This window comes from Oculina patagonica, chromosome 2, assembly GCF_052425735.1.
Source record: "Oculina patagonica isolate OP01 chromosome 2, crgOcupat, whole genome shotgun sequence".
Taxonomy (NCBI): domain Eukaryota; kingdom Metazoa; phylum Cnidaria; class Anthozoa; order Scleractinia; family Oculinidae; genus Oculina; species Oculina patagonica.
In genome coordinates, this window is record NC_135759.1 from 27,545,454 (window position 1) to 27,568,306 (window position 22,853).

At 41.0% G+C, this 22,853-nt stretch overlaps 1 protein-coding gene across 1 annotated transcript in view; it reads right to left on the reverse strand.

Annotated features, from left to right (window-relative positions):
* The window catches only part of LOC144642258 (uncharacterized), a 60,589-nt gene that overhangs the window by 1,772 nt on the left and 35,964 nt on the right, over positions 1 to 22,853 (reverse strand). The window contains exon 3 of the mRNA XM_078501237.1: positions 12,955 to 13,341. Coding sequence (XP_078357363.1) covers positions 12,955 to 13,341 — 387 coding nt within the window. The remainder of the gene's footprint in view (positions 1 to 12,954; positions 13,342 to 22,853) is intronic.

Consider the following 22,853-nt stretch of genomic DNA (forward strand, 5'->3'; position numbering starts at 1 on the left):
ATCTCATTGATTTGTTTTAAGAATGTCCACCTTTGCGAAGAGTATTTACTACAATCTAGTAAGAAATGTGTTTCGTTTTCTACTTGATTTGGCTTGCACAATGGACATAATCTATTTGCTCTGGGTATATGATCAGTCTGATATCTACCTACTTCAATCATTAGTTTGTGATTATTTAGTTTAAATTTTACCAGATTTTTTCTTTCATTAAAATATCTTAACTGTTGTAGATAATCAGATGCAACGTATTCATCTTTAAAAACTTTATAAATTCCAATTTCCTTGACTGTTCCAGGCTATGTCGCCAGAAAGATTTATATTTCTCTTCCATATTGGTTGTGTATTATTTAATTCTATGATTATCTAGGGCTTCTGGGTCGAAATTGGGGAGATGGTAGTGTTTTATTAAATTCAAAAAGTTGGAATAAAAGCCGGAGTTGTTGATAGAGTGTAAACTCTTTGACATAAGAAAAGATTGTTTGACAATTGAGTCGTTGTCTTTCTTAGATAGACAAAGTATTTCATAATTCTCTGAGGTAATCTTCCAAGTTCCACTCTGCAAGCTATGTTCGAGGCCTTATTGTTTACTTCTAAATAGCGTTTACAAAATTTGAGATGATTTTTTTCTATTGGGGAACTATCCCAAGTTTTAAAATTCTGGCAGTGGCAGTGGCAGTGGCAGTGGCAGTGGCAGTGGCAGTGGCAGTGGCAGTGGCAGTCGCAGTGGCAGTGGCAGTGGCAGTGGTAGTGGTAGTGGCAGTGGAAGTGGTAGTGGCAGTGGCAGTGGAAGTGGCAGTGGCAGTGGCAGTGGCAGTGGCAGTGGCAGTGGCAGTGGCAGTGGCAGTGGCAGTGGCAGTGGTAGTGGCAGTGGCAGTGGCAGTGGCAGTGGCAGTGGTAGTGGTAGTGGTAGTGGCAGTGGCAGTGGTAGTGGCAGTGGCAGTGGCAGTGGCAGTGGCAGTGGTAGTGGTAGTGGTAGTGGTAGTGGTAGTGGTAGTGGTAGTGGTAGTGGTAGTGGTAGTGGTAGTGGTAGTTGTTGTTGTAGTAGCAGTAGGTCCCTTCATGCCTTGCCATGGGCCAGGCTTAAATCTTGCCTAAAGCAAGTGGGTTCAAAAGTTTTAAATTTTCTGCTAAAACAATATAAGAGGGGCGAGTTGAAATGCATAATTTGCTAATGGCGTAAATAAGTGAATGATCACTAACGTCGATATCAGTTGTCCTGCACCGATTCAAAGCGGCTCTCTGATTGGCTGATTTTGGCTGATTTTATAAATTCTGTACCGAGACGTACCGGACCAATCACACGCGAGCTTTGGTTGTGAAGCCAAAGTTGGTTGGCGAAACGGTTGGTCTCATTTAGCTATGTTCGTCTGTTCGACGAGATGCATCGTTTTTTACGATATTTTAGTTGAGATTGTCAGTTTTGTAAGCTTTGGACTTTTTCTTGTGTTGGAACTGTTTGAGTTATATCGCGTTGTCGGTGCGGCCGGTACAGTCGGTACACTCGGTACACCCGGTACACTCGGTACACCCAGTACAGTCGGTATGGCCGGTACAGTCGGTACGGCCGGGTGCACCGAGCGTACCGAGTGTACCGGGTGTACCGAGTGTACCGAGTGTACCGGGCGTACCGAGTGTACCGGGTGTACCGAGTGTACCGGGCGTTCCTGGCGTACCGGGTGTACCCAGCGCACCGAGCGTACCGGCTTAGATGCCGTTTTTTTATACCTGTACTACGATTAATATGATCTTTTAAGCGATGCATGTTCACCGAAATTTGCCGTTGAGTTCACAACAAACAAAAACCCAAAAAGGATTAATAAAGCAGAGGGAACGCGTATTTTACACAACTTATTGCGTCCAATCGTTTACTTCATGATTCCTGTGTGTGTCGTGTGTGTGTGTGTGTGTGTAATTTCCTCGGGTGAGTAATTTATTTTTTAAAATTACGCGTCATGCATATCCCCTTTACCACTATATTTACTACTATTATATGGCAAAGCCAGTCTTAGACAAATCTGAGCGTTTTGATTGGTTCTTTCTTGGTCGGGATTTTGCCATACGGACCACTTCCATGAAAACGGTCCAAGCCGTGTATTTTTTCGAAAGCCGGCAAATTCAAATTTCCAACTAAACCTGCTAAAACAAAACGTATACTCTCACATTCGCAAAGAAACTACCGAAAAGATTGATATTTTTCAGAGCTTACAACGTGGACGAAGAAAACGAATATTCACCGAGCGAATTTCAACCGAATTATCTTAAGATCTCTTAAAGTTTGGGAAACTTCTGATTTGGCCGGAAACAAACACATGCATCACCGACAGACAACAGAGCACTTCTTACAATGTCTACAAGTAGGCCACGTTTGTATGTGCATGAGTTATTGTTCTTGAGCCAATTGACGACAACATCCATTTACACTCAAAACTGATCCTTCCTTCCTTCCTTTAGTGGTACTAAACTTATTTATTATATATATAGCGAGAATTTTAAGCAATGAAACTTGCAAATAGAATTCTATATTTGCTATATTTCACATGTGAAAAAAGCGATACGTCCAATCAGCTTCGCGTATAGCTTTCTTCACATGTGAAAAATATAACTAATCAGCATCTAGAGTAGTGCGACTCAACTAATCACAGCGCTGAGAATTCAGTTGAGAGAGCGAGCGGCAAGTTTCCTTTCGACGGCAGTTTATGTTTTGAAAACATGGCTACACGTTTTCTTCCTTTACAAAAGTTTGCCTTTTAAGAACTTAATGGAAATGCAAGCCAACAGAAACACGCTAAGCAAAACCTAAAGAATACAACAGTAATAAAAATCATTCTAAAGGCGAAGTGAAGGCGAGAAGGCGAAGTGTCGATAAGTGAAAGCGAAGACAAGACCTTCATCGGAACTACAACACATCCGCGGACTTTCTAAGAATATTCAGGCGCATTTAGGATCGTCTTGGTTAAGTAAACTGCATTTTTAATCTGCGATTTAAGTCGTAATTATTGTTTAATTAACCGACTCCTTGTGTTGTAACAATTTGTTCACAATTCGCCAGTTTATTCGCCAGTAGTTTATTCGCTTGTGGCGAAGTTTTCTCGATGCGATACGAAGTTTTTTTTTAAAACGTAAATGTAACACAGTGTGTTTATTTTAATAAAGTTTTTGTCTAGGAGAGTTTGTCGCCAGTAATTTTTTCTTTTTTTTTTCTTGTATATGTATGAAATAGCGAATTCGCTTGTAAAGCTATGTGCATTTGCAGCTTTGTTTTCTCGCGCCGTTAACTGCAGCTGTTGTATGTCAAATGTTATAAACTGGAAAATTCGGCGTAAAGTGTTCAATGGTTGAATTCTCGTTATATATATAATAAACAAATTACAGCATAGAAAGTGCTTTGTACGGATTTTTATTCACTCGTTGAAAAACTTTGGAAAACTCACTCGTTCGCTACGCTCACTCGTTCGTTTTCGAAAGTTTTGCAACTCGTGAATATAAATTCGTACGGCGCACTTTCTATGAAGTAATCTATATTTTTTTATTGTTGATATAATGTGAGTCACTTTTCGCGGCATGTCATATTCACGACACTTATTGTTCGCGTCACTTTTATTTCGCGATTTTTTGGAATATCGAAATTCGCGAAATAAAAGGAAAAGTGTCGCGAAAATTATATGTAATAAGGTACATTGCACAAATAAGCGCACACTCTGGCTGCACGAAGAAAATTACTAGAAAATTAAATTTATAGTTTATATGCAACTCCTTGTCTCGAACATCAGTAACGGTACGATCCTGAGGAGGTCACTCGGTTGCAATCTATGTAAAGAGTATTTCAGTTGATTGCTAGTATTTAACATCATTACAAGACAGCAGCGTAAATCCAGCAAACGATGGTGCCGGGTCAGCAACAGCAGCGCATTAAGTGTCATTTTCTACTGTGAAAAAGCAGGATCCGTGTCAAGCCGACTTCGGATCGTTTCAATCTTCTGCACAAAGTATTTCCCAAAGTCGTTTGTGAACGCCGCATATGTCTCCAATAAAACTAAAACATTATTGGACATATATTTTTTTAATGTTTTAACATACTTTTCTCCAAATAGCGAAAATAAATTCCCACGAAATACTGTCACGCCGAAAGATGGAATAAGAGGAAGTCCGTCAGACTTATGCACCTGAATTATTTTCAATCTATTGCCAACTTCTGTCCTACTTTCTTGTTGAAATAATTATTTTCAAACAACACCAAACATCAAAAAGCAGGTTTGACGTTTTACAGAATGACACAGAATCACCGCGAGCTTTTGCGTAAAGCTTGAAAACATTGTGAACCAGAATTACTGTACGATAATTATATACATCTCATTGTAAACTTTTGCGATACCCCTTCTTACTCACAACGTTCTACGGTCCGGTACGCCCGGTACACACGGTACACCCGGTACACTCGGAACACTCGGTACGCTCGGTACGCTCGGTACACTCGGTACGCCCGGTACACTCGGTACGGCCGGTACACCCGGTACACTCGGTACGCTCGGTACACTCGGTACAGCCGGTACAGCCGGTACAGCCGGTACACTCGGTACACCCGGTACACTCTGTACACTCGGTACACCCGGTACAGCCGGTACACTCGGTACACTCGGTACACTCGGTACACTCGGTACAGCCGATACAGCCGGTACACTCGGTACAGCCGGTACACTCGGTACAGCCGGTACACTCGGTAAACTCGGTACACTCGGTACACTCGGTACACTCGGTACACTCGGTACAGCCGGTACAGCCGGTACAGCCGGTACAGCCGGTACAGCCGGTACGCGCGGTACGCTCGGTACACCCGGTACACTCGGTACACCCGGTACACTCGGTACACTCGGTACACTCGGTACAGCCGGTACAGCCGGTACAGCCGGTACACCCGGTACAGCCGGTACACCCGGTACACCCGGTACACCCGGTACGCCCGGTACGCCCGGTACACTCGGTACACCCGGTACACCCGGTACACTCGGTACACTCGGTACAGCCGGTACAGCCGGTACACTCGGTACACTCGGTACACTCGGTACACTCGGTACACCTGTACACTCGGTACAGTCGGTACCACTGGTACGGACGGTACAGCCGGTATCGTCGGTACGGCTGGTTCGGCCAGAAATGGCCGGCTCCGGTCATAGCCAGAAATGTTCCTTAGATGGGATGTAAATTGGAGGAACTACTAATGGTGAAAGAAATCACCACAAAACATATAAAGTATTTAATTTAATAAATAATTTTCTATTGTTCTCGTGAATCAGCCAATCAGAGAGACGCTTTGAACCGGTGCCGGACTGCTCTGATTTCTTTCACCATTAGTAGTTCCTCCAATTTACATCCCATCTAAGGAACATTTCTGGCTATGACCGGAGCCGGCCATTTCTGGCCGAACCGGCCGTACCGACGGTACCGGCTGTACCGTCCGTACCAGTGGTACCGACTGTACCGAGTGTACCGGGTGTACCGAGTGTACCGAGTGTACCGACTGTACCGAGTGTACCGGGTGTACCGGGTGTACCGAGTGTACCGAGTGTACCGGGTGTACCGGGTGTACCGGGTGTACCGGGTGTACCGAGTGTACCGGGTGTACCGGGTGTACCGGGTGTACCGGGTGTACCGGGTGTACCGGCTGTACCGGCTGTACCGGCTGTACCGGCTGTACCGGCTGTGCCGGCTGTACCGAGTGTACCGAGTGTACCGGGTGTACCGGGCGTACCGAGTGTACCGCGCGTACCGGCTGTACCGGCTGTACCGGCTGTACCGGCTGTACCGGCTGTACCGAGTGTACAGAGTGTACCGAGTGTACCGAGTGTACCGAGTGTACCGAGTGTACCGGCTGTACTGAGTGTACCGGCTGTACCGGCTATACCGAGTGTACCGAGTGTACCGAGTGTACCGAGTGTACCGAGTGTACCGAGTGTACCGAGTGTACCGGGTGTACCGAGTGTACAGAGTGTACCGGGTGTACCGAGTGTACCGCGCGTACCGGCTGTACCGGCTGTACCGGCTGTACCGGCTGTACCGGCTGTACCGGGTGTACCGAGTGTACCGAGTGTACCGACGGTACCGGGTGTACCGGGTGTACCGAGTGTACCGACTGTACCGAGTGTACCGGGTGTACCGGGTGTACCGAGTGTACCGAGTGTACCGGGTGTACCGGGTGTACCGGGTGTACCGGGTGTACCGGGCGTACCGGGTGTACCGGGTGTACCGGGTGTACCGGCTGTACCGGCTGTACCGGCTGTACCGGCTGTGCCGGCTGTACCGGCTGTACCGAGTGTACCGAGTGTACCGGGTGTACCGAGTGTACCGGGTGTACCGAGTGTACCGAGTGTACCGCGCGTACCGGCTGTACCGGCTGTACCGGCTGTACCGGCTGTACCGGCTGTACCGGCTGTACCGAGTGTACAGAGTGTACCGAGTGTACCGAGTGTACCGGCTGTACCGGGTGTACCGAGTGTACAGAGTGTACCGAGTGTACCGAGTGTACCGAGTGTACCGAGTTTACCGAGTGTACCGGCTGTACCGAGTGTACCGGCTGTACCGAGTGTACCGGCTGTACCGAGTGTACCGGCTGTATCGGCTGTACCGAGTGTACCGAGTGTACCGAGTGTACCGGCTGTACCGGGTGTACCGAGTGTACAGAGTGTACCGGGTGTACCGAGTGTACCGGCTGTACCGGCTGTACCGGCTGTACCGGCTGTACCGAGTGTACCGAGCGTACCGAGTGTACCGGGTGTACCGGCCGTACCGAGTGTACCGGGCGTACCGAGTGTACCGAGCGTACCGAGCGTACCGAGTGTTCCGAGTGTACCGGGTGTACCGTGTGTACCGGGCGTACCGGACCGTAGAACGTTGTGAGTAAGAAGGGGTATCGCAAAAGTTTACAATGAGATGTATATAATTATCGTACAGTAATTCTGGTTCACAATGTTCTCAAGCTTTACGCAAAAGCTCGCGGTGATTCTGTGTCATTCTGTAAAACGTCAAACCTGCTTTTTGATGTTTGGTGTTGTTTGAAAATAATTATTTCAACAAGAAAGTAGGACAGAAGTTGGCAATAGATTGAAAATAATTCAGGTGCATAAGTCTGACGGACTTCCTCTTATTCCATCTTTCGGCGTGACAGTATTTCGTGGGAATTTATTTTCGCTATTTGGAGAAAAGTATGTTAAAACATTAAAAAAATATATGTCCAATAATGTTTTAGTTTTATTGGAGACATATGCGGCGTTCACAAACGACTTTGGGAAATACTTTGTGCAGAAGATTGAAACGATCCGAAGTCGGCTTGACACGGATCCTGCTTTTTCACAGTAGAAAATGACACTTAATGCGCTGCTGTTGCTGACCCGGCACCATCGTTTGCTGGATTTACGCTGCTGTCTTGTAATGATGTTAAATACTAGCAATCAACTGAAATACTCTTTACATAGATTGCAACCGAGTGACCTCCTCAGGATCGTACCGTTACTGATGTTCGAGACAAGGAGTTGCATATAAACTATAAATTTAATTTTCTAGTAATTTTCTTCGTGCAGCCAGAGTGTGCGCTTATTTGTGCAATGTACCTTATTACATATAATTTTCGCGACACTTTTCCTTTTATTTCGCGAATTTCGATATTCCAAAAAATCGCGAAATAAAAGTGACGCGAACAATAAGTGTCGTGAATATGACATGCCGCGAAAAGTGACTCACATTATATCAACAATAAAAAAATATAGATTACTTCATAGAAAGTGCGCCGTACGAATTTATATTCACGAGTTGCAAAACTTTCGAAAACGAACGAGTGAGCGTAGCGAACGAGTGAGTTTTCCAAAGTTTTTCAACGAGTGAATAAAAATCCGTACAAAGCACTTTCTATGCTGTAATTTGTTTATTATATATATAACGAGAATTCAACCATTGAACACTTTACGCCGAATTTTCCAGTTTATAACATTTGACATACAACAGCTGCAGTTAACGGCGCGAGAAAACAAAGCTGCAAATGCACATAGCTTTACAAGCGAATTCGCTATTTCATACATATACAAGAAAAAAAAAGAAAAAATTACTGGCGACAAACTCTCCTAGACAAAAACTTTATTAAAATAAACACACTGTGTTACATTTACGTTTTAAAAAAAAACTTCGTATCGCATCGAGAAAACTTCGCCACAAGCGAATAAACTACTGGCGAATAAACTGGCGAATTGTGAACAAATTGTTACAACACAAGGAGTCGGTTAATTAAACAATAATTACGACTTAAATCGCAGATTAAAAATGCAGTTTACTTAACCAAGACGATCCTAAATGCGCCTGAATATTCTTAGAAAGTCCGCGGATGTGTTGTAGTTCCGATGAAGGTCTTGTCTTCGCTTTCACTTATCGACACTTCGCCTTCTCGCCTTCACTTCGCCTTTAGAATGATTTTTATTACTGTTGTATTCTTTAGGTTTTGCTTAGCGTGTTTCTGTTGGCTTGCATTTCCATTAAGTTCTTAAAAGGCAAACTTTTGTAAAGGAAGAAAACGTGTAGCCATGTTTTCAAAACATAAACTGCCGTCGAAAGGAAACTTGCCGCTCGCTCTCTCAACTGAATTCTCAGCGCTGTGATTAGTTGAGTCGTACTACTCTAGATGCTGATTAGTTATATTTTTCACATGTGAAGAAAGCTATACGCGAAGCTGATTGGACGTATCGCTTTTTTCACATGTGAAATATAGCAAATATAGAATTCTATTTGCAAGTTTCATTGCTTAAAATTCTCGCTATATATATAATAAATAAGTTTAGTACCACTAAAGGAAGGAAGGAAGGATCAGTTTTGAGTGTAAATGAATGTTGTCGTCAATTGGCTCAAGAACAATAACTCATGCACATACAAACATGGCCTACTTGTAGACATTGTAAGAAGTGCTCTGTTGTCTGTCGGTGATGCATGTGTTTGTTTCCGGCCAAATCAGAAGTTTCCCAAACTTTAAGAGATCTTAAGATAATTCGGTTGAAATTCGCTCGGTGAATATTCGTTTTCTTCGTCCACGTTGTAAGCTCTGAAAAATATCAATCTTTTCGGTAGTTTCTTTGCGAATGTGAGAGTACACGTTTTGTTTTAGCAGGTTTAGTTGGAAATTTGAATTTGCCGGCTTTCGAAAAAATACACGGCTTGGACCGTTTTCATGGAAGTGGTCCGTATGGCAAAATCCCGACCAAGAAAGAACCAATCAAAACGCTCGGATTTGTCTAAGACTGGCTTTGCCATATAATAGTAGTAAATATAGTGGTAAAGGGGATATGCATGACGCGTAATTTTAAAAAATAAATTACTCACCCGAGGAAATTACACACACACACACACACACACACACACACACGACACACACAGGAATCATGAAGTAAACGATTGGACGCAATAAGTTGTGTAAAATACGCGTTCCCTCTGCTTTATTAATCCTTTTTGGGTTTTTGTTTGTTGTGAACTCAACGGCAAATTTCGGTGAACATGCATCGCTTAAAAGATCATATTAATCGTAGTACAGGTATAAAAAACGGCATCTAAGCCGGTACGCTCGGTGCGCTGGGTACACCTGGTACGCCAGGAACGCCCGGTACACTCGGTACACCCGGTACACTCGGTACGCCCGGTACACTCGGTACACTCGGTACACTCGGTACACTCGGTACACTCGGTACGCCCGGTACACTCGGTACGCTCGGTGCACCCGGCCGTACCGACTGTACCGGCCATACCGACTGTACTGGGTGTACCGAGTGTACCGGGTGTACCGAGTGTACCGACTGTACCGGCCGCACCGACAACGCGATATAACTCAAACAGTTCCAACACAAGAAAACGTCCAAAGCTTACAAAACTGACAATCTCAACTAAAATATCGTAAAAAACGATGCATCTCGTCGAACAGACGAACATAGCTAAATGAGACCAACCGTTTCGCCAACCAACTTTGGCTTCACAACCAAAGCTCGCGTGTGATTGGTCCGGTACGTCTCGGTACAGAATTTATAAAATCAGCCAAAATCAGCCAATCAGAGAGCCGCTTTGAATCGGTGCAGGACAACTGAGAAATCACCACAAAACATATAAAGTATTTATTTTAATAAATAATTTTCTATTGTTCTCGTGAATCAGCCAATCAGAGAGACGCTTTGAACCGGTGCGGGACTGCTCGTCGATATGCGAGACGCCAGGTTTGCACTGCAAAGCAGGAATACTGAAAAACAATGTGGTAACAGCTGCATGTGAAAATTGCCAGCCAAGTTTTGTTATATCCAGAGAATTTCAAAATTCCAATGTTTCATTTTGAAGCGGCGAGTTTGAAAAATATTTGTTATATTTTTAAAGAAAGTATATGCCTTCGAATAAAATTGTTGTCTTATGATAGGGGAGGACAACAACCCCTATCACCTTATTTATTTATTTTGTCGGTGGAATTATTAGCATGCAAAATAAGACAAGACAAAGAAATAGAGGGGATTCAAATCTTCAAAAAAGAAATCAAAATAAGCCAGTTCGCCGACGACACCTCACTATTATGCAGTTCCTGCAAATCGGTTCAAAGAGCGATTGAAGTGCTAAATGACTTCGGTGACGTTTCCGGTCTGAGACTGAACCCAACTAAAACTAAAGCTTTGTGGCTGGGGCCATGGAGAGACATCGACGATGAGCCTTTTGAATTCCAGTGGCCAAAAGATCCAATTAGAGCGTTAGGAATATTTATATCTTACCATCAAAAACAAAACGAAAAAAAGAATTTCAAAGCGAAAATCGACAAGTTAAGTACTATTCTCGATCTCTGGCAGTCCAGGAGTCTTACTTTATTCGGCAGAAGTCTTATATCTAAAAGTCTCGGAATTTCACAACTGGTGCACTCCATTTCGATTCTTGACACACCCCCTGAATGTATCAAAGATATTAACTCTCTTATCTTTAGGTTTATTTGGAAAAAAAAGCAAGATAAAATAAAACGTAAAGTAATGGCCCTCGACTATAAGAATGGAGGTCTGCGTGCACCCAGTATTGAGGTTATGGTCAAATCACTTAAACTAGCATGGATCTCAAGACTGTTAAAAAATGAGCAATCAGGCGACGAATCCTGGAAGGTGATCCCTAACTACTTCTTGAACAAATATGGCGGTCTTAACTTTTTGTTAAGATGCAACTACAATGAAAAATTTCTGAAAGGAACCACATTACCTCTATTTTATAGGTCTATCCTGCAGTATTTTTCGGAACTTAAAGCAGTCCACAAATGTATGAACGGGCAAGAACTAGTATTATTCAACAACAAAGACATTTTAATTGGAAACCAAACCATATTTTACCAAGACTGGTTCCAAAAAGAAATTTTTCCCATACAAGATCTTTTAAAAGAAAATGGCAAATTTTTTACTTATCCGGAATTTGTCCGAAGATACGAGCCTAAATGCAATTTTCTAACCTATATGCAAGTTGTCTCAGCAATCCCAAAACATTTAGTCAAAAAGGCAAGGGAAAAACCGCTAGACAAGAGCACCTTTCTAGCCATAGATGCTTTCCAACTCTCGCCCAATACTGTAATAGACCTACTCAAAATGAAAAACAAAGATTATTACTGGCTCCTAATTAACAAAGACAATCAAGAGATAAAAGCTGAAGTGAAATGGTCTCGAGACTTACATTCGGAAGAATTTAGACTAGATGATCTCTTCAGCCGTGTTAAAAATGTTTGCAAAGAAAACAAAATGAGAGAATTTTATTTCAAACTTATTCATAGAATAGTGGTGACCAAAAAAGAGCTTTTTTTATTTTGTCAAGAACCTGACTCAATAAGTCACACTTTCTTAAATTGCCGCTGGTCAATTCAGTTCTATTCGGAGGTTATCAAGTGGTTTAACACAGAAAATGACACCACCTTCTCGCCAAGCCCCTTAGAAATTCTGTTCGGGAAAAAATCAAGCAATTGCTCCCAAGGCTCGTTTAAATTGTTAAGGAAATTTAATTATACACTCCTGTTCGCCAAATACTATTTATATACACAAAAACTACTCAAAAAAGAAACAAACACGAAAGAGTATATTAGGAAACTCACTTTCAAATATTAAATTGAAAAGCTATTTTGAACAGTTATCGACGCTGTTCTCCAGCCCTCCCCACTACTCTTACTGTTGGTCATAAGAAGAATACTGTGTGGTAAACACTCCTTTTTTTGTCTTTCTTTAATGTTCATGTATGTATTCTTATTTTAGTGACGTAGGTGATACTTTAACTGGCTATCTCTTAGAACGCAGTAATTTTTTGCATTAGAATTTTAAAAACATTGTCAATAAATTAATGGTTGCAAAAAAAAAAAAATTATAAATAAATAAGAAATAAAAACAAATAAATACTGTAAATACTAGTGTAAACCGCTGCTGTTAATGAAATTCCGCTCCAAGTATGTAATTTTATCTTATGTAATTATGCATCGACGCCAGATACCGCTAGTAATGTATTAAGTAATTCTACTGTAAATAATGTCACTGTATTGTATTTTAACAACCATGTTGTCTTGTAATTTAAGAAGTATTGTCATCGTATCTATAGGTTTTCTTTTCTTTGTTTTTGTCTTTGTGTGTACTGAAATGAATTAATAAAAAAAATAAAAAAAAATAAAAAAAAAAAATTGTTGTCTTATCTCTGCTTTATTTCTGTTTTAATATAAATAGTCCGCAGTGGAGTTATAGGAATTGAGTGGAAATACTGTTGATCCAGCTTCCCCTAGCCATCCTTTGTCGCGTACCCTGCACAGTAGATTTACGTAACTTATTTTATACCGATTAAATTTGTTCTCTTATGTTTTTTTCATTTTTGTTTTTGCTATTCCGTTTCTGCAATCTGAGGCTTAACGTTTTCTACATTGCCCACATTATCTCGAACTTCTAGCTAACAGCATACCTGAGGAAGGGTCATCAAACAGTTCCTTTGCTTTTCCTAGTCCGGCTTGGGTGTTAGTCGTGCCATGTGGATAAGATATCTTCTTTATCTCGCTTGCTGCTAAAGAGAGTGACAAGAACTTGAAATTGACAGTGACTGAGCTGGCAAAGGTGACCGCTGCATACTTCCTGTCAATGTTTGTAACTGGTATTCCCACCATGTATGATAATGCTTTTATTCCCTTCTTGAATTGGCAAGAACGAATCGAGATTGAGCCGTCTATGACAATCACATTATCTTCAACAGAAACGTACGGCTGTCGTTTGTTTCGCCTCGCATTCTGAATGTGCAGAAAATTGGTCAAGAGCTTATCTGCAGTGACACTTGGGGCAGGGACAGTCTTAAAAGCTGCAAATAAATCAGTGAGCATGGTTATATGCTAGAATAGCAAAGCAAATAACAAATACACAACCTCTGCGCCCTAGGAAGCGAGGGGAGGAGGGTCTCTCTGGGAAAATCGAAGAAAATACCATCCTTTAAAAAGTAATTTCCCTTAAAGTCGAAAAATGTTCGTGGAATGTGTAAGCTAGGAATTTGGAGCCTGTTTTTAAATTACTTCTGTTTGACCCGAAGAAATGGTTATGCTCGGAGATATTAGCTGTGTAGGCTTCTCTGAAATCCGAGGGTAAAAAACATTTGAAGGCTAAGCATCAGGTGTTTTTCAAAAGAAATAACCTTTCCGAAGAAACGTACCCTGATAAAGAGGATCGTTTGGATCTGTTGGGTAAGTTGGGACAGCTGGTCGCCAAAAAAGTGCCGAACTTGGTCCTGGTAGGATCACAAGCAGACACATCACGGAGGCAAAACTTGTAGCAAATCCTGACATTCTCAAGTCTTGATTACTGTGCTCTGGTTGTTAACTTTCTGGGTTTGAAATCATGAAGAGATGTTGTTATTTTTATAGAGAAATTAACTTCCGTGTGACTGGTCTATTTCTGGTACAGTTTGTCAGTTTGTTAGCAACTTTTAAGAGGTCGTCTCGTTTATTTCCGACCATCGATTTTGGAATAAGAATTCGAATTGTCTCATTTGCTGGGATTTTAAAGCCTTTACCTAGTTAATCTATAAAATGGGTTTCATTTGATTAAAAATTCTAATTTGTGTTTTTTCGGATCTGTCGAACTTTGGTCCGATCCAGAGCAATTACCCACCCTCTGAAACGGTTAAAATAGCACATATTGCAATCGCTCTCAAAAAATAAATATTCGCTTAAAAGATCCAGTTCTTTTTGTAAACTATATACTCATCATTGTAGTTTATTTAGCAATGTTTCAATTATGATTCTTTCTTGTTTCTTCATAGGCCAAAACAAGATTTCCGACCCGCCTAATCCAGCTTTGAACGAAACACGGAAATAGCCCAACTTTGAGGGCAATTTTTAAAAATGTGGCACCTGCTTGAGACTACTTAATTACATGAACAGAATCTATAAATGACCCTTTCTTGAAAACAAGAATAAAATTTGTCAGCACACCAAGTCTGCAAAGCTGACAACCACTTAAAATTCAGGAAATTTTCAAAATTTATAGGTAACGAACATCTTCGTCTTTTCAAATTCTTCTGATAAATTCGCATACTATAACCCCTTAAGCTCTCTTACCTGGCTTTAGAATGTCTGTTCCAGCCTTTACAGTCATCTCTGAATTCTAGGTATCCTCAGAATTAATAGCTTTTTCCTCCAGCTGTAGGTTTGTACACGTTCCCGGCGAACCAGATGCATCTTAGTAGCGTGACTGTCACATCGCAACACATGTATAAAAGAAGCGTGGATGTTCTTTGCATCGCTGTCCGTAGTTTTGCTCATTGCCACTCTTGATCGAACAAAATCCTCTTAAAACGTTTGCAGGGCCATATTTGGGACTGTGTTACCACATATAAACGTTGTAAACGGCGAGTCGGAGATTGTAAAATCCTGTGGCCATCTTGTGTTTACAACAGGTGTTTTCGTTCCCAGTTTCCTTGTGAGTGTAATTCAAAGGTGAAATCGACAACTTGCAATGGAGGTGAAATGTTCTTTCTCGGAGTTGCGAAAATCTAGTTGTGGTGATTTCCTCGGTTGTTCTTTTGTCGTGAAAAACTTACTGGAGTGCAAAGATGACATAGAAAGTCACTGGAGGAGTTGCCATCTTTCCAAACTAATAGGAAATGTCGAAGAACACGATCTCATACTTATGAGAGCTGGCAAATTCGACTTGTCAACACACCAGCAGCAGTGCTATTCGATTTGCCCAAAACACAGATACAATCTGGGACGTAATTGGCGTCCTTTAAGGACATGCCAATACCCTCTCCATTCTGGAGCAAGGAAAAAACTCAAGAACAGAGATGTGGTAAACGTGCAGATGTCTAAAAACATTCAAACTATTTTTGGGGTAACAGTTCCAATTGGTTCAGGTAAGAGAAAGACATTAAATATCTCAAACTCTCAAATTATTATAAATATCAATCCTCGCTGAAATGAAGATGACTGTTTCCAGAATGTTGTGCTGCTATGTTAAGTGTTTCCCATTAGTTTGTTCCTACGCAGCAGCGTAAATGTGTTGTTCTAGTAATGGGATACTTCTCATATTTTTAAATTCGTGCCCAATCCTTTTTTAACTTGGAGAAGGCATAATAATAAAATGATAACGGCAGTCACATCTGAGTTTGGATGTACCTAATAAAGTATAAAGACTTTTCAGGACCGTTTCCTTAAAAGTATTTGTTAACAAGACCAAATGTTTAACGATATCTATAACTAACATGTTTTCGTTTATTTGCCCAGCGATTTGTACTTCCTGTCTGAAGAAACAAAAGGAAAAATCTGAAGAACATTTCGGATTGATGGAGCCGCCATGCTACGAAAAGGATAAAGAAAAGACAGAAAACCAGGATTTGAGGTTTGCAGACAAAAACTGTTTGCTGTTATATGTTGCATATTTTTCATCAATTGAGCCAGTTATAGAAGAAAGCTTGTTGTACCAAAAAAATACCTACTAGGATTAACACATCCTGACACATTCCTCACTTTTCAAGAAAACTGTCCTTAATTACACGAATAATATTTTACTTGGCTCACATTTTTATAAATTCAATCTATATCAAACTGAAACATTTTTCTTTTTACGAAGGACAGAATGTAACGGATAAAAGTATTAAATAAAGGCATAATGTATACAGGAAATTGAAGAAACGTTTACCCTGTGAAATGGGTAAGCCACGAACGATAAGGCCTAATGGGATTCTGGGTAAATAGAATTGGTAAGCTAAGTGATATTTCATTTAGCTATTCATTTTGTGAGAGCATTCAGAAAATGATATATGCAACCTGTCTTATTATAAAGTCACAGATACATTTTCTAGTAAACGTTTGGGTTGCATTGTTTATGGTTTTTGCTTTCATGGGTCAACGTTTCTTCAATCAGGTGTAAACAGTTCACTCAGTCTCGGTGCAAATACGTTTATATCTTGTTGATTTTGTAGACTCGCCAAACAGATGGCAGCAATAAATTTAAAAAGCACAACAAGCTTGGAATGTACACCAGTGACGTCTAGACTTCTACAATCTGAGATCGAAAAACAGGTGGAATGGATGCCCGAGCAATGTATGGAAGATGATAGTGAAGACTCCCAAGAAGAGGAAGAAAGGACAGAAAAGGTAGAGTCTTTGATTGCATCATATAATGAAGCAATGGCCACTTTATCAGAGAAAACAAATGTCGGAAAAGTTAGTCCTTTGACGTTTCAGTTGAAATCTACTTGGGATGAAGCGACAGAGAGTGAAAAACAAATATGCATTGAAAAAGCAATGGAAGGATGCAGCATTGTATGTGAAATAATCGCACCAAACGCTGGAGACAAACTTTTGCAGTCATGTGTCCAGTTATCAGATGAAGAAACCGAACATGTTTCCGGTGACTTGGTGGCTCTTATGCAAGCATACAAAAATGCACCAACAAAAAACTTAAAAACACAAATCCTTAGTATTTATGCTTACCGTTATTCAATGAAAAAACTGCAAAAGCTGCATGAACCTTACGAATGCATAACTACTTGGCAAATAAAGCGAGCAAGAACTCATGCTCGAGAATGTGGACCTGGTTTAATCGTTTAGAAGCAGTCATCACATCACGTTCGCCTGGATACAAATCTTGTAGACCATTTCGTTGATTCTATTAATCGACCGTACTTTTATCAAGATGTCGCGTTTGGAACCCGAAAACTGAAGTTGGACAACGGTGAAGAAATAACCATGCCAAATGTGGTTCGGACAGTTACTCGTTCAACCATGATAAGCCAGTATCTAATGTTCTGTGAAGAAGAAAAGGTTGTACCTCTTAGCCGTGCGACGTTGTTTCGCATTCTTGAAGTGCGGGAAGCCTCCCAACAAAGGTCGTTGTGTGGTCTTGACAATACTGCTGCTGAAGGGTCGGCCGGTTTTGAAAGAATTTGTAAACTAGTTGATGATCTTCAACGGATGGGTGAAGAAAAGAGTTGGGCAGAAGAAATGAAGAAGTCTATCCAAGCTGGTAAACGCTATTTCAAAACCGAATATCGCAATCATTGCTAGCAAGATGACAGCGGATGTCCTGATCATTGTCTGAAGTTCGCACTTAGTGATGCCAGTGATTCAGACCTAAAAGAACAATGTGGACATGAACATCAAATTTCCTGTAGCCAGTGCGACGACATATCCATTTGCCTTGACAAGATAGGGGACGTGATCAAAAGTAAAGACACCAAATTTTATAGCAAGGAGCAACAAGAAGACATCATCTATGATTTCGAGCGAGCTACAAAGGCCATCAATCAGTGGAAAGCACATATCATGAGGTCGACAAACCAAGAACGTGCAAAGCAAGAAATTCTTGAGAAATTGGATCCCAGCTCAAATTTAATTGTCATGGACTGGGCCATGAAATTTCTGCAAATCCGTTTTCGTCAGAAGCAGAGCGATTGGTATGGCAAGAGAGGCCTTAGTTGGCACGTTAGTAGCGTGATATCACGTGATGGGTCAACAGGAGAGCTTAAGGTTACTTCTTTTGCACATTTGTTTGACCAATGCACACAGGATTGGTTCGCAGTAGCATCAATAATTGAGCATTTGCTTAACTACTTGAAAGCAAATGATGTTAGAAGTGTTTACCTCAGATCGGACGAAGCAGGATGCTACCACAGTAACTTCTTGATATCTGCAGTGAAAGACATCAGAGAAAGAGTTGGGATCGAAGTTGAAGCCTATGACTTCTCGGAACCGCAAAGTGGCAAAGACATCTGCGACCGAATTCTTTGTCCTCTGAAATCATCAATTCGAACTTATTGCTCAGAAGGACATGATATCCTGAAGGCAACGGATATGCGAGAGGCACTCCAACAACATCCTGTTAGGGGAACGTCTACCTCAGTAAGTGTTGTGGATGAATCAAAGAAAACTCTTCTGATCAATAAGCTCGACCACTTTGGCGGTTTCCACAATTTCCGTTTTGAAGAGTCAGGAATCCGAGCCTGGAAAGCTTATGGTATTGGTCGAGGGAAGCTTTTCCCATACGACACAGTGTATGTTCAAACCCAGGGGCCAACCTTGCTTCAAACTGACGAGGGGTTTCCAGACACAATTAAAGAACGGGAGCTGAAGCCTAGAAAAAAGCCTTCACAGGAACAGGAGGAGCCTTTAACTGATATAAATCCTCTTTTTGAGTGCTCTGTGCCAGGATGTACTGAAGTGTTCGATTCATATACAGATCTGGAGATGCACCTTGATGTCGGTCAACACGCCAAGAAGCGAACACAGAGTGAAAGTATTTACGACCGGATAAGGAGGGACTGGGCAGCAAAATTTGCAACGGTGGATGTAGCTGAAAAAACACCTTGCGTTACATTGCCCACGTCTTCTGGAACACCCAGCAGACAATCTCTGAAAATGGGATGGGCTATCAGCAAGACCGACACAGGCTCAACTCGCTTTTCACCGAAAGTTAAAGATTATCTCACGGCCAAATTCGATATCGGTGAAAAAACTGGCCGTAAGGCTGATCCTGTTCAAGTAGAGCAGGATATGAGAACTGCAAAAAATCCACCAAACGAGCGCCAGTTTAGTAGTACAGAATGGTTGACAAAAACACAGATCCAGGGCTTCTTCTCCCGTCTTGCAGCGTCACGACGCAAGGAAAAGGGCTTACTTGGAATGTCAGTCGATGAAGAAGAAGATGTTGCATGTCTTGTGGAAGATACAGAACGACAGGAGTTACTTGAAGAAATAACTGATCAAGTTGGGCTGAAGCATCCCATTACTTTTGATATTTATCACCAAGGCAAACTGTCAGCTTTTAATGTTCAAATGCTTAAAAGCATTCTTTCGCATCTTGAAGTACCTTTCAAGTCCAAAGACAAAAAGGCAATTCTCCTTAGCAAACTGAGCGTGGTTATTGCAGCGTGTACATGCGATGCTACTCTCTATAAATAGATTTGTTTTGGCTGAAGGTATTGATTTGTTAGTTACATGATCGAAAACAGTTCTCATCAACAGTAAACACTTAGAACGAACAACAGCATGTTAATCTCTCTGTGTATAGAAACAGACTGTAAATTGCGTAGAGACTAACGCATTAAGTCTGCCAAGAAAAACATACAGCAGTAGCAATATTCAATATTCAGTGTCGCTAGTTATGTAATGAGTGTTTCGAATAATATATTGGTCGGGTCCTATCTGGACTTGTAAAAATTAAGGGCTTCAATCCTACAAGACTGAACACATACCCAGTGGTTGAGTATCGAAGTCCTTTACCCGTAAACAGTATACAGTCAGGGGGATCCAGCATTTTTCAAAGGGGGTAGCTGTTTACCAATATTTTTGTTTACTATATTGTTCAAGCCCCAGTTTTTTTTTAATGGGGGGAGGGGGTTTCAGGCTTTTAGGCATTTTTGTGAAAGTGGGAGTTCAAATTAATTTGGGTATGAGGCCCATATTTCATGGAGCCGTAGGTTCCATCCTCCTAGGGGGGGGTCTGGGGGCATGCCCCCCTCAGAAAATTTTGAAAAGTTGAAGCCTCTTAGACGTGATTTCCGTGATTCTGAGCAGCTTTATACAGCTGTTAATTGAGTTATTAAACCACTGTTTTTCCTTGATATTTTGGCAAAATATTCTTTCCTCAACTTACCTTGAGTTATATTTCGGAGAAAAAGTCTAGTTCGTATAAAATGAACAGTGATTGAAATTTAAAGTTGACAGGCCACGAACTTACAGGAAAGAACAGATATGCGTTGTTTTGCTCACCAACGTGCGTGGAATTTTTAGCCCCTGGTAAAGTGGCCAGGGGAAAACTTTGGCGACTTTGCTTGCTTGTGAAATCGCTTCGATGCGAAAAAATGGTAAGAAAACTCGCTACAAAAGATGTAAATGGAGAAGAAAATCATTCCAGCAAGGCTAAAACAACTCTTAAAAGCTAAAGGGAATCTAATTTTTTAAAATTATACACACATGTTTTTTGAAATACAACTCTTGTTTTTGTTTTTAAAAAAATTCAGACTCTTTCCATCTCTTCCCTTAGTTTTCTTCCCTTCCTTTTATTACGATCTGGCTGGCCGGCTGGCTGCTATAAACTGTTTTATTATGAATCCTGCTAACGGATCTTAGATATTTCACTTACTGTCCCCTTCAAAAGTGTCAGGCTGACTGAAATGTAAAGCTCCTAGGGGACTGGGAACGAATACACCAGTTGTAAACACAAGATGGCCGCAGCATTTACCAATCTCGGCTCACCGTTTACTACTTATATGCGTGGTAACGCTAATCTTTAACATGTCCCTGCAAACGTTTTAAGAGCAAGTTTGTAGAAGAATCGAACAAAAATTGTTTTTTGCGGCAATTCTTAAAATACAGGGATTTCGCTCATCTTCTGCATGAAGGTAGTCCTTATTAAAACTAAAAACGTTATGTTGTTTTTTTCTTCAAATAGTTTTATTTTTCTGAGAAAAACGAAATTTTCGATTTGACATCTAGACTCGTCTAGACTCGATTGAGAGGGTACAAATTGGGTTGAAAATTGACCATTTTCAATCGATTCGTATGTCAAAACCATCACGCGCAGAAAAAAATAAATAAAACCGGTCTATTGCATGACTCTTCCTTGTCCAAATAAGCATAGTTTCAAAAGTTTTGGTTTAATCTAATTATTTTACGGTAAACAAAACCAGACTATTCTCACGCGAAATGAAAGTCGGTCGGTCAAAAGAATCGTCATTTTCACTATGTGCCTTATCTCAGAATTCCTTGAGATAAATATATTTCAACTGTAGAAGGATGATACTTTCAAAATATTTAAAGTTTTGTCTGGGTAAATGATTAAGCACTTGTCAAAAAATTATTCAAAATCGTACAAAAACGACACAAATCACGCAAGCTTTCGAATGCGTGACCAAAAGTATTACCACCGTATTTGTTTTTTAAATCAATTTAGTCGCAACACTAGCAATACCAAGGCATAAATCATAATAAATATGTTCACCTTTGCTTGATTATGATATCCTGTCCCATGCAATACGTTTTTTCCTGTCATTTCTTCAATGGCTTCCCGTTCAGTTCTCATGCCGCTTGTCGAATCCGTCTGCGACTGGTGAATTTGAAGCAACCACCGATACGAGTTTAACCAAATATGTATCGTCATGATTAACAAGCCCTTTTTGTGTTACTTGATTAAGCCATATTTCAGGTTATAGCCGGCAAAGCGTTTTCGATAAGCCACTTTGCAGTGCCTGTTGGCCCCGTTATTATTCCAAGTGAAGTATAAATTTGCATACTTTCGAGACAAGCGTGACAGTTTTTTATACTTAGGGGGTGGGGTGAGGAAGGGTCTTAAATTTTTAGATGAATCAATGGTTTGAAAACGTTTGGGGATGAATTGTCACAAACTAATACCGTATTTTACATGGGGATGTAAAAGAATTTCACAACGTCAAACCTGACCCCACGGGAACAAGGATACCAGTTTTCTGGAATATGACATTTGATATTTCTCTTCCTAAATCTCTATCTCCTTTTATAGAAGTCTTCCCTTTACTGTGATAAGCAATCTCGTGAGGAACTTTGCATGTACTGGAACTTTTTCGCCATCCAATTCCAAGCTCGGATCGATGAAAGGGACAGATAGTAAAATCGCGTCGATCATACGAGCAAGGACTGCCAACTATCGTTTTAAAAGAACAAGAAACTTCTATGAGACACCAAGTGCAGCGAGAACATGTGGAGTTTCCAACAGTTCACCAGACAACTGAAAGAAAAAGCACTTTACGGGGACTGTGTTGTGCCGGTTGCTCCACAAATGGTTCGTGAGAAAAAAAGAAATCATTCAAACATCTATAATCGAGTTTAGTAAATTAAATTAGTCTCGTCTCCTAAAAGTAAACAACGTGAATTCTCGCACACACAAGGTCAATTATTTTACTTTGTTGTTTTGGAGAATAACGAAGTACATAACTGAATTATATGGTTTTTATAGAAGGAGCAACCAGCAATTAGTAGATTATAGACTACCACCAAGCCGGAAACGAGAAGCAAACGACTTTTAGAAAGTCTAACTTTAATAGATTACAACACTTTTTCCTGACAGCGGCTTTTTGTCAATACTTTTACGGTTTTTCTCTCTTTGATTTCGATAAGCCACTTTGCAGTGCCTGTTGGCCCCGTTATTATTCCAAGTGAAGTATAAATTTGCATACTTTCGAGACAAGCGTGACAGTTTTTTATACTTAGGGGGTGGGGTGAGGAAGGGTCTTAAATTTTTAGATGAATCAATGGTTTGAAAACGTTTGGGGATGAATTGTCACAAACTCGTATTTGCTACGTGATTTACTTTACTTATAAGTTCTGCTTACGCTCAAAATCA